At 53.6% G+C, this 12984-nt stretch overlaps 1 protein-coding gene across 2 annotated transcripts in view; it reads right to left on the reverse strand.

Annotated features, from left to right (window-relative positions):
• Window positions 1–322: 322 nt before the first annotated feature.
• The window catches only part of RGS9 (regulator of G protein signaling 9), a 50416-nt gene continuing 37754 nt past the window's right edge, over window positions 323–12984 (reverse strand). For both annotated transcript variants that reach the window (XM_008149397.3, XM_008149396.3), the window contains exons 14-19: window positions 12568–12655; window positions 10657–10795; window positions 8217–8302; window positions 4829–4946; window positions 1124–1599; window positions 323–458 (exon numbers count right to left, since the gene is read on the reverse strand). In XM_008149397.3, coding sequence (XP_008147619.1) covers window positions 323–458; window positions 1124–1599; window positions 4829–4946; window positions 8217–8302; window positions 10657–10795; window positions 12568–12655 — 1043 coding nt within the window. The remainder of the gene's footprint in view (window positions 459–1123; window positions 1600–4828; window positions 4947–8216; window positions 8303–10656; window positions 10796–12567; window positions 12656–12984) is intronic.

Here is a 12984-nt window from a genome sequence, read left to right on the forward strand (position 1 = left end):
AGCTCATACATAACTAAGAACACCAGACACACACACACATTTCAATCCAAGAGACTCTTACAAGTTAACCTTTTATCGGTTTTAAGGCAGCAAGTAAAGCCATTTTATCCACATGCCGAAGGAGGGAAGGTCAGAGGGTGGGAGGGAATTGGCCAGTGGAGCCCTGACAAAGCACGCTTCCCCCAAATCCACGTCATCTCGTCTCTCGGCCCCCAAGTATGATCTTAATGCACTTCGGTTCGAGAGCGTCCCGTTGCCTCATCCAGCAGAGTCTGCCCGGAGCACCTGCTTGGTCCCAGGCCCCGACTCAGCCAGCTGTGCCCTAGGCCAGGCTCTCCCAGGGGCAGATGACCTCCTTCTTGATGGCCTGGTCACCCGAGGCCCCTGGCCCCGTGTCCTCCGAGTCCATCAGGTAGGTTCCACTCTCCACAGGCACATCCATTTTGATCTGAAAAAAGCTTCAGACGCAAGAGGAAAGCAAGTATGGGGAGTGCAGGGGGAACACCAAATGGAAAGAATCAGTAGACATGCACACCCAGAGACATATGTGTACACATGCACACATAGAGACATATGCACATATATGCACGCATGCACACGCTCACTCACCTGGCCTGAGAAGGTCCTTCCTTCTGGGCCAATAGCCATGAGCCCAATTGGCCCTGGACACTCTAAGCAGGATGCCTTTCCTACCCCCTCCAAACCTCTTTCCCCCCCACACACCGCCGTCACGATGACCTTGGCCGCTCCTCCCCCAGAGGCCTGGGGCTTACACTTGGAGACCCAGCCCTTCCAGCCCATGCCACACCCACCATTGGTGTGAAGCAGCAAAGCAGTGGCATGCAAGGCACATGGCGAAGAAATGAGACACGACAGAGACGCAGTGGCGGTGAGCTTGGCTTGGTTTGTGCTGCTGTTTTATTGTGCAAGGGAACCAGGAGAAGTGGGGGGAGGAGCATGAAATATATACGCATGTGCATGCCCACAGACATGTGCACCCATGCACGTATGTGCACGCCCACAGAAATATGCACACTTATGCACATGTGTACCGACAGACATCTGCTCACATACCCACACACGTGCATACACACACACAGCACCCACCCCCACGGGTTCTTACTTTGTCACTCTCCTGGATTTCAGCCGTGGCAGCTGCTGACCCACATCCCCTAGGGGCTGCACCTTCCCATGGGACACAGGGGGGCACTTGGGCGAGAGCCTGGCAAAGACGGGGGAGGCCAAACAGCCTCGTCTCAGAAAACTGCTGAAGGACAGAGCCATGCGGGCCTTGAGAGGGGCCCTGGGCGGGGGCCGGGGCCAGGGGCAGTCGGCGGAGGCCTCGCCGGTGTCTGCGTTGGAGGGTCCTTGGCCAGCACCGGGTCCACCGGCCTCGCCCTTCTGCTCCGAGCCTTCCAAGGCCAGCGTAATGGGCGAGGGGCAGACGGTGCTGCTGGGCCTCCGCATGAAGCGGCCTGGCGAGGGGAAGGGCTTCCTGGGGGAGCGGCAGGAGGAGGAGAAGGGGCTGGAAGGAGAGGGGGGCACGCAAGTCCCCGTGTACACGGCCAGGTGGGGGCTGGGCGCAGCGGGCTGGCCAGGCTGCGGGGAAGGAGAGAGAGCTCAGAGTGAGTTGGGTGGCTGGTCATGGGCCCAGGGGCTGCCCTCTGATAACTCGGCCCCTGCCCGTGCCCAAAGCACAGGTCTGGAAAGGGCGCCCAAAGCCACCTGTGACGATGGCGCAGACACAGGCCTTCTGCCAAGCCCTGTCCCAAGCCCTGGTCCCCAGACTTGGGCCCTGCATCCCAAGGCACAGACGGGTCCTCCTCCAGGCCTGGGATGCTGGGGTGAGGCCAGGTGAATTTCCAACCCCCCCTCAGGTCCAGTCCCCCAGTGAGAAATGCTCAGTACCTGCCACACGCCGTCATCCCTTCTCTATTCTTGGTTCCCAACCTCAGGGCTGGAGGCATCGGGAACATTTTAATAGAGTGACAGAGATGGCAGGAGAGGCCCCAGCTGGTGCCTGGCTGACTCTTCCAGGCCTGAGACCACCCACACTGACCTGAACCCCTACCTGTGTCCACAGACACGCCTGGGGGATGGATGGCCTGGACCCAGCACCTCCCCGTGCCTCCTGCGGGCAGAGCAAGTGGTTGGGAGGAAAGACTGCGTGTGGGACCTGACAAGCCGGGAGAAGGAGGCAGGCAATACGGGCGGGAGGTTACTCATTGGAGAAGTGGCTCAACCTCCCTGGGCCACCGAGACCCCCGTGTCTGGTAGCACCGGGGCGGGAGGGCGGGGTCAGGCGTGCTTCAGCCAAAGGACCCTGAGAGAGCCTGCCTGAGCTGGAAAATTAAAATCGGCAAGTTCAGGGAGCTCCTCTCTGTCACCTCTCTTCCCTTCCCAGGGTCATGGGCCAGGGTTGGCTGTGTCCCCTCCTGCAAGGACCTGAGGACGCGCTGATGCGGATTGCCATCCCATTGCCTGTGGGGTTTGGCTAGGACATGGGGTCCTGAGAGTGAACTAAAACACCAAACCCACGAAGTAAGCTTTGTTAGGAGAAATAAAGACACCAAAGTGCTCCTCTGCCTTCAGCTGACTGACTGAGGACACCCCCCTCCCCACTCCTCTCCCCCATCCATTCACTTGACTCCTACTTCCTCAGAATTAGTGATAAACTCCTGTTATAATCCCCACTTTACAGATAAAAACACTGAAGCTCATGGAGATGACGCAACTTGACCAAGATCACACAGCTTATGACAGGAGGAGCCCCTCCCTATACTCCCACCCACCCCCAATTCTGTGCCCTCTCCCCCACCTCACTCCTTCCCCAACTCCTCCTCTTTTCCAGGATGAAGCACAGTACAGGTAAGGAAGGTGGCCACTGTCCTACTTCACTCACCTGGCCTGAGAAGGTCCTTCCTTCTGGGCCAATAGCCATGAGCCCAATTGGCCCTGGACACTCTAAGCAGGATGCCTTTCCTACCCCCTCCCAACCTCTCCCCCCCCCCCCCCCCGCCACAGCCGTCACGATGACCTTGGCCGCTCCTCCCCCAGAGGCCTTGGGCTTACACTTGGAGACCCAGCCCTTCCAGCCCATGCCACACCCACCATTGGTGTGAAGCAGCAAAGCAGTGGCATGCAAGGCACATGGCGAAGAAATGAGACACGACAGAGACGCAGTGACGGTGAGCTTGGCTTGGTTTGTGCTGCTGTTTTATTGTGCAAGGGAACCAGGAGAAGTGGGGGGGGGGGAGCATGAAATGGGCAGGTGTGTTGACATGAGGACACAATCACAGGATCGAAATGAAAGGCAAAGCAGATGGCGCAAGAGGAGCGATTCGTTTTCCGTCTAGAAACTGAGTGAGAATTCTAATGAGACCTGTGCCACCTGAACTCCTACTTCCTGGGAGCAGGCAGGTGAGGAGAGGGCTGCATTCAGGCTGAGCAGGCAGTGTGCGCCGTCACCCCCTCTAGTCCCTTCTCACTCGCCCTTTCCTCGCCGTCCCCAAAAGCCAATGAGCAAAGTTGACCCCATGAAGGAACATCCACATGGGTGAGCACCTCCTCTCATCCTCAGCCCCGCACAGTCCTTCTCATTTGGACCTTTACTTCAGCCATGGAACTCAGGACCAAAGGACGGACCAGTCACTACACTATTGCTAGCCAGTCCTCTCGCAGGAGCTGCAGGCAGAGGACAGGAACCAACGCCCTAATCTCCTCCCCTTGGACATGTCCTAATGGTCCCTAGAGAGCTGGGAGGGCTACCCTGCAAGACTTTGAGAGAGAAGAGAAGTAAGATGGTTTAGGTATACCTCGGGAAATGCCCTACATATTAAAAAATAACGAATCACTGTATTGGACAACACTGGCAGGTATAAGAAAGCACCAGCTTACTCTAAGACCATGAAGCTACTAGGGATGGTGAGGAGGATGGTGATGATGATGATGATGGGGTGATGATAGTGATGGTGAGGATGATCATAATGGTAGTGCTGCTGATGGCGGTGAGGATGAGGATGCTGGTGACGGTGAGGATGCTGGTGATGGTAGGGATGATAGTAACGAGGGTGATGGTGATGATCATAATTGTTGTGCAGATAATATCAGCAGCTAGCCTTTACGGAGCACTTATTACATGCCAGGCATTGTCCTAAGCACTCCACTGATATTTTCTTGTCTCTGGCCCACCCACCCTTAGTAATTGTGACTAAGAACAAGCTCAAGAGACACGTCTTAGCAGGGCCTTTCCAGGCAGGTGTAACAGAGGCGTGCAGTGACGTGCATCTATCTATAGGGAAAACCTGCAACTAGTCTCTTGGCGGGATCTCCAACTGCTTTAGAAGCAACGTCTAAGTTGGAGAGATAAGACGGGATGAGGCGCTTCACCGAGCTATTGAAACAAATGTGCCTGACAGAACTATGCCTGGGCTGAGTAAGGGGCAGAGAGGTCTTCTCTTTAATTTTTCAAAGCAAATGATGGAACACAAATCCGCCTGTTTTCTCTCTGATTCTCACTACCAGGACCCCGCTGTGAGATAGGTGGTCACACAGCAACTGAGTCAGGGGACCTCCCCCCGCCCACTGCCCCTTGGTCGTTGGGGTGAAGAGCTAAGCTCACGTTGCCATGGTATTGGGAAGCCCACCATGAAGGAGGTCAGAGGAGTGATTCATTTTCCCACTGATCGGGGATGGACTCTTCTAGACTCTGACCCTGCCTTTGCTTGCCTCTCCCAAGTGCCTGCCCCCGCCACCCCCGGCAATGGCAGATTTATTTAGGAGGCAGCTCTCTTTTGAGTTGGCTCCTACGGTCCAGCTTGCTCATGACCTGGGTGATGTCCACCGTGTTGGCTGCTTCCCGAGCTTTGGCTTCCTCCTCCAGCTGCCTCAGGATGACGGGGCTCGGGCTGGAGCGCAGGTGACGCCGCATAAATGGGAGGCTGGAGCTGGAAGGAGGGACGGCGCTGGTGGTTAGCAGAAAGCCACAAGGCTTGCCCAACCATGGCCTCTCAACACCCGGTTTGGAGGTGGGGCTGGGAGGCCAGAGCTGGACTTGTTCCCTCATGCTCCTGGTGAACTTCAGGTGGGGCTCTCAGAGGTGTGTCCAACCTCAGCCCTTTTCTCTTCCCTTGGAGCATGGGACCAGAGTGAGTCCCAACTGCCATCCGATTTTAGACGAGGCACCAGGGAGCCTGCTTGGATGGCGATGATTAGACACACCTACAATCTTTCAAAGTCAACCTGTCATCCTAACTTCCTGCAGGCTCTTCCTGAAGGAGGGAGCGAGGAGGGTTTGGGTTCCTGCCTCAAGGGAGAGTTGGAGCAAAGCCAAGGTTCTGGGAAGGAGAAGAGCTGGGCTGGTTAAGAGGTCAGTGGGCCGAGAAAGGGGAAAGGGGCCTGAAGAGGGTTGGGGAGCTGTTGGCCTCATGCACATGCACCCAGGGAGTCAGAACCTTCCACGGAGGTTAAACGTGGATTCCTGGGACCAAACTCTCTTGATGTGGCCTTGGAAGAAGCCAGGACAGCGCTCCAGGGGTCTGACTCATATGGGGGAGAGGGAGCCTCTACGCCACCCACAGGCTTGGAGACAAACATTTAGCAGCAAAGGGAGATTTAAAACCCAGGACATCCCCAAATTTCTGGACTACAGGAGCCTGTAGAACTCTATCTACCCTAGGGAGGAGGAGGGCTCCCCCACAGCGAGGCATGCCTAATACTAGATCTCCCCCCAGCCCTGCCAAGGGAAGGCAGAGAGCTCGATGTAACTTGTTCTAGAAAAATGAAGTTTTATACATAGCTTTATACCTGCACATCATGGAACAAACTCACACTCGCCATAACCCCACACAGTTACAGGCGGAGCTTCAATGTCACAAAAGCATTCCCACGCGTATTCCCGCCCACAGCAGCAGTAACAGCATCGCCCGGCTCCAACACCAGCGCCTCGCGCCGCGCCGCACCTGCGGCCTGATGCCAAGGCAGCCCTCCCGGCACCCGGTGCCCAGGAGAAGATCCTCGCTGATTCCTCCGTCTGCCCGGCTCACAGAGCTTCTGGAGAGAGCAGGGCGAGACTCCCCTTCCTTCCCCACTACTTCCTGGCAGGACTTGTGGAGCGATTATGGCCCTTTCTTGTGGCTTAAAGGAGACGCTTTCAAATCCCCAGGGACCCTGAACTCCCTTCCTTCCCCGGGTAACCGAGAAGAATGGCACCACAGAGACCTCCTTTCTCTCCTTTTCATAACAGCGCCATTATCCTCGAGAATGAAACCGAGTTGGGTTTTTTTTTAAGCTCCTTTGATAAAGGCTCCGGTCCAACCACCGTTCTTTTGAATTGACTGGAGATGCTGGATAGGAGCCCAGCGTGGGCTGAGCTGGCAAGCGGGGACATTGACTAACGCCGCCGGGACAGGTCACGCATCGGCGCTAGGAACACCTCCGCCAAAGTCCCGCGTCTTTGGTTACTATTTTGAATCTTCAATCCCCATCGATCAGAGATTTTCAACCGGTGTGCTGCAAGAATGTTTAAAACATGCAATACCTGCCTATCTAGTCAGGGGCACTGACCTCTTCTCCCTAAGAGTGTCAAATAAAAAAATGATGACAGCCAACACAGCAATAGCTGTCCGGTGTGAATGCCCTGTCTTAAACCATAAATATATAGGTCATATAACAGAGTTACATTTATATATATATATATATATATATATATATATATATATATATATATACACACACACACACATATGTATGTGTGTGTGTGTGTGTGTGTGTGTGTGTGTGTGTGTGTGTATTGATTTCAGAGAGGAATGGAGAGGGAGAGAGAGAAGCCTCAATGATGAGAGAAAGTCATTGATTGGCTGCCTCCTGCACGCCCCAAACCCGGGCATGTGCCCTGACCAGGAATCGAACCGTGACCTCCTGGTTCATAGGTCTATGCTCAACCACTGAGCCACACCGGCCAGGCACAGAGTTGCATCTTATTGGTCACATCGCATAATCAAGTTGCATCTGACTGGTTAATTCTTGGTACCACAAATCCGTATGTACAAGTAGAGACACCTGATTTTTTTTAAGTAATTTTGGAGCAAAAAGGGTAGGTGATTACTACTATTTATTTTTTTTTTTGTAAATCAATCAAAATTATAACTTTTTTGTCAAATTGGCAAAAAATGTATTTTTTGGTGTGCTGCAGAATTTTAGTAATTAGTTTATGTGTGCCATGAGATGACAAAGGTCAAAAATTGCTACCATAGAGGTTTCTTTTTGCCAAAAGGAGAGCTCAAACTGCCCCCTCAGAACACGATTTCATGCTTCGTGCCAGGGCTCTGCCAGATGAGATGACCTACATCCCCAGTGAGGAAGGGGCAGGGGAAGGCGCTGACTAACAGACCCTTCCTCACTGAAATCAATTATATATAGTATATATACTTGAGGCCCAGTGCACGGATTCATGCACCGATGGGGTCCCTCAGCCTGGCCTGCTCCCTCTCACAATCTGGGACCCCTTGGGGGATGTCGGGCTGCTGGTTTCGGCCCAATCCCCGCACCGGCAGTCCGACATCCCCCGAGGGATGTAGTAGTGCACGAAGCAGCAGGCAGCCGGGGAGGAGCCCTACCCAGGCCAGGCGCTGAGCCACTCGGGCTCATCCCAGCCCCATTGCACCCGCCACCACAGCTGTGCTCACCAGCTGTGAGCCAGGCTTCTGGGGCCCGTTGGTCAGCTGAGCAGCGCTCCCGCTGTGGGAGTGCACTGACCACTAGGGAGCAGCTTCTGCGTTGAGCATCTGCCCCCTGGTGGTCAGTGCGCATCATAGCAACCGGTCAAACGGTTGACTGGTTGTTTAGGGTTTTATATATATAGATTTAAAAACAAAACCAATGCGTTACAAAAAAATAAATAAAAATGTTTTGATTTAAAAAACACCAATGAGTTGCTTCTATTTGTGATAAGTGTAACTATAAGTCTAATAAGACTCTTGCAAACCAGCACAAGAGGAAAACAGCTCATTGGCCGTAATGATGAAGGAAATCTTGCTAGGATGATTTCAGGGCATCCTGAGGCCAATGAGGCAATCATACCTTGAGAAATACTTCCCAGTCCCCAGTATTTCCACCAAACACACATCTCTCAACCATGGCCACTGGGCTGGAAGAGACCCTCGATTGTCTGTAAACAAAAACAGCAGGCATCCGGCAGGCACAGGCCTTCCACTTGCCTTCTCTTGGTGGTTTCCTGAGGTTCAATCGCCTTGGCCAGCATTTCCTTATAGATGGGAGATTTCAAATAGCGAGCATAGGAATCCTAGTGGGAACGAGAGAAAAACAGTAATTACGAGAGGGAACGTGTCAAATCAAATGAACACGCTTGCCGTTTTCAAGCCCTCCCTCGGCAATTAGATAGCGAGGTTAAGAGAATGTGTCTCCTTGCGTGAAAGGCATTTATGTCCATGTGTGTCCAAAGCAACGGATCTCCAGGGTGGTCCCAACCAGCAGCCCTGTGTTCACCTGGCAACATGCTAGACATGCACATCCCCAGACATGCACCTCCTGAACCAGAAACTCTGGGGGGTGGGACGATCTGAGTCTTCACAAGCCTCCAGCTGATTCGACTGCCCTTGAAGTTCAGTCATCGGAGTCTGTAGCCCCCACCCAAAACCCACGTCCCAGTTCTTCAGCGAAGCAAGCTTGAGACGAGAGGACACCTGTAGCCAACCTGCGCCCCCAATACCTTCTTCCAATGCAGATGAGCAGCATGCGCGGGGAGCCACGTCGAAGCCCACTAACCTCCCCTTTCTGCCCTGAGTGTGGTATGAGGGCAAGAGAAAATCAAAGACCCGGGCTCAGACGCCTCCCGTGTAGACAGCTCCTGAGACCCTAGACAGGTTCAGAGCCGTCGCTTCATGAATGCTTGCTACTTCCAAGCACACTCCAAGCCAGTCTAGGCACAGCAAATACGGGGCAAAGCCCACGGCGGCCACCAGGGATCGAGGATTCTTGCTATTTATTGAAGGAGCGCCATTCCAAGGACTGAGGGGTGGCTCACAGTTGTTCGTATGGAGAACGGCATGCAGGTTATGATTATTGCAATAGCTTCATTAACTGTGTTTTGAGTACTCACAGCTGTAAGTCTACACTTGCCCACCCCAGTATATGTCATTATGAAGTTACCCACGACTCTGGTTTGTTCTGGCTAGTGCTGGCCTCCCTGGCTGTCTCCCTAAAAGTTTTTTTGGTGTGTTTTTTTTTTTAAGAATCAAAATGTATTTTTTTAAGAAAGTGTATTTTAAAATACACTAAGGAAGACCATTATTAAAGAAATCCTGCTGTAAGTCTTCTTATAAGGAAGGCACAGAAAAAGCCCGCTAATGAAAAATGAATGGTAAAAAATGGCTCATCTGGCTTGGTAAGATATTTAAATTGTGACATATTTTCAAAGCAAAGTAAAACCATTCTTTCTAATGCAATAAACACAAAAGGCAACGTAAAAGAAATATAATAAGTGAAACTAATAGAAAATGATATTCACACAAACCTACATCATGTAACGAAGTTTCTAGAGATACTTCGCCATCGAAGGGATAATTGAAGGAATAATTGCCGAGTGAGAAATGGAAGCAACTGAAGGAAGTCTCGTGGGGGGTGGCACCGGGTAGCAGCCATACTAGACAACTCCCCGAAGGCTACGCCTGAGCCCCAAATTCTAATCTCTTAAGAAAGTGATGGAAATAACATTGCAATAACTATGTATGGTGCCGGGTGGGCACTGGAAATATCGGGGGAACACTGCGTAAAGTACATTATTATCTAACCATTACACCTGAAACTAATACAAAATAATATTGAATATAAACAATAATTGAAAAATAACATTTAAAAGAACAAAAATACTAACTTTTAAATTTTTAAAAAAATAAAACAGTAATAGATACTATGTAACTTTCATATCAACGAAAGGAAAGGAAAAGGAAATGTTTAAGGGATTGATTTTCTCTCAGGTTCCCGTTTCTTTTTTAAACACTGTCCTGCAGAGTCCCACATTCACTTTTCATTAATAACCCAGAAGGCTGTCTGACTTCTCACAGGGTTTTGCCACCATCACACACACACAAAACCCTCCCTGTGGGACATCTGCTCTGGGCTGGGCCACCAGGACTCCCGCCATCCACAGGAGGGAGGGAGGGAGGGCGGGCTCAGCCTTCGGCTTTGAGGGGCGCAGCTTGAATCTGGGCTCCACCTCTGGGGAGATCCCCCCCCCGCCCCCGCCCGAGCAAACTCCTAGACTCCGGAGAAGCCATCCCCACCTCGTGGGCTGTCTTTGATACAAAGTTCCATGCTTTGCTGAGCGGCTGCGTCTTGTAAACCCTCAGTCAATAGAAGCTCTCAGAGCAACACTATCATGACAAAGGCATTACTGCAGAGCGAGAGGCCCAGTGGAACCGCATGGCATCTACAGCATCCACGGGGGTCCTCCCAGCCAGCCAGCTTGGGGGCACAAGGGGGTTCCAGCCCAGGGCACGGATGGAAGAGACAGCTTTTAGGGAGACAACACCCGCAAAACTGTACCCACATGCTGTGTCCCTTTCCCCGTATCCAAAGAACTCTCCAGGCACCTGCCCCACCCCCACCCCACCCCCAGCATCATCAGCAAAGACCAACCTTCTTCATGAGCATGTAAATGTGGGTTTGCGCAGCGTCCAGCACGTAGCGGTGCGGGTGCCTCAGCCCCTTGACCGTGATGTCCATGGTTTTGCCATCGATGTTGATCCACCGCCTCGCCCCTGGGGCCAGGAATAGCCTGGGGCGGGGAGGGAAATGTTAGCAAAAAGGAGCTAAACCAAGCCGGTTAATAAAACGGTCACAGCTGCCTGGCTGGTGTGGCTCAGTAGCTGAGCGACGACCTATCAACCAGGAAAGTCACAGTTCGATTTCCAATCAGGGCACGTGCAGGAGGCAGCCGATCAATGATTCTCTCTCATCATTGATGTTTCTATCTCTCTCTCCCTCTCCCTTCCTCTCTGAAGTCAATAAAAATATATGATTTTTTAATATAATTAAACTAGCTTTCCCGTTGCAGGAAAATTCCTGCAATGGGATTTCCTGCTGCACTCTACCCCGCCTCTGTTCCTCCCTTGCCGCCCGCCCCGCCTTCTCCTCCAGCCCGCCAGCGTTTCCCTTCGCCCCCGGCCCCGCCTCCGCCCCGCCCTTGCCGCCTGTCTCGCCTTCTCCTCCAGCCCACCCGCGTTTCCCTTCACCCCCGGCCCCGCCTCCGCCCCGCCCTTGTCACCAGCCCCGCCTTCTCCTCCAGCCCACCCGAGTTTCCCTTCAGCCCCCGGCCCCGCCTCCGCTCCGCCCTTGTCCCCCGCCTCACCTTCTCCTCCAGCCCGCCTGCGTTTCCCTTTGGCCCTGCCTCCGCCCCGCCTCCGCTCCGCCCTTGTCACCAGCCCCGCCTTCTCCTCCAGCCCGCCCGCGTTTCCCTCCGCCCCCCGCCCCGCCTCCGCCCCGCCCTTGTCGCCGGCCCCGCCTTCTCCTCCAGCCCGCCTGCGTTTCCCTTCGGCCCTGGCCCCGCCTCCGCTCCGCCCTTGCCACCGGCCCCACCTTCTCCTCCAGCCCGCCTTCGTTTCCCTTCGCCTATGGCCCTGACTTCGCTCCTCCCTTCTCCTCCCCCCGCCCCCCTGGCTTGCTTGCTTCTTCGAAGCTTTACTCCCCTTTGCAGCTCTTGGCTTCTTTCGACACTGTCTTGATATGCAAATTAGCTGCCATCTTTGTTGGGGCAATTTGCATACTCGTCCTGATTGGTTGGTGGGCGTGGCTTGGCTAGTGGGCGTGGCTTAGGTGTAGCGAAGGTGCGGTCAATTTGCATATTTGTCTATTATTAGATAAGATATATTTTTATTTATTATTTTTTTTAAGTTCGCAGCTGCTTGAGCAGGAGAGACTGACATGACTCAGGTGTCCGGGTTGGAAGGGTCCCTTTTTAGGAGACAGGAAGCATTTGAACAGGTTGCCAATTCGGAGGAGAGGCAGGCCCTCGGAGGGACAGACTTGTTGCTACACTCAGCGAGTGGGGGTAGAGCCGGTAACTGCAACATAAGTGTTGTGCCCACAGCTGTATCCCAAGCTGGGCTCACAGTCCCGGACACTCCCTTCCCCGCATGGGCCTCACTTCCCTAAGATGGCCTGAGGAATAGGTTTCCCCACCTCACCTATTCTCTCTCTCTCTCTCTCTTCTCTCTCTCTCTCTCTCTCTCTCTCTCTTCCTCTCTCTCTCTCTCTCTCTCTCTCCTTCTCTCTCTCTCTCTCTCTCTCTCTCTCTCTCTCTCTCATGCACGCAGGCACGAGCACACCTCTCAGGAGGCCTAAGGGGGTTTAGACAGAGCGCTGTCATTCAGGGCAGCTTGCTTCTTTAACTCCTAAGGAAGCACCTTCCCCCAGGATCAGGGGGATCCTTCCGCAGTGGCAGTGAGCTATTTATAGCATGGCAGGTGCAGGGTTGAGCTGGCTGACACCAGGGGTGTGCGATGACGGGGGTGGGGGAGAGGCCTCTCCAACAAGGTGGCTAATCCTCACTTGTAAATCTCCTCCGCTTTCTCCTTGACCTTGGACTGATCTCCGTACTTCAGATCCTCGCAGGCTTCCCAGAAGCCCAGATTCTCTCCTGCACAGGGAGACAAAAGCCAGACAGGAAACCAGCAGGGGGAAGAACAGAGGAGAAGCGGGTCAGCCAGGATAGATTCAGTTCCCCAGCTGTGCGGTGCCTGTGGGCCGGGCAAAACAACGAGCAGCCACGCCGACCCGTTAGCCTGTGTCTGCTGCACACGTGTCTTTGGCAGGAGCTCGAGGGACGTCGCCATGTCCAGCTGTGCATGTCTCCTGTGACCACTGCTCTGCCCCCAAGGACACAAGCTCAGCTCACGTCAGCCCCCAGAGGCTGCCGTGCTCTCTGTCCTGGAAGTTAGGGGTAGCAAATGTGTGAACAAGGCCACA

The sequence above is a fragment of the Eptesicus fuscus genome, chromosome 20 (genome assembly GCF_027574615.1).
Source record: "Eptesicus fuscus isolate TK198812 chromosome 20, DD_ASM_mEF_20220401, whole genome shotgun sequence".
In the NCBI taxonomy this organism is placed as follows: domain Eukaryota; kingdom Metazoa; phylum Chordata; class Mammalia; order Chiroptera; family Vespertilionidae; genus Eptesicus; species Eptesicus fuscus.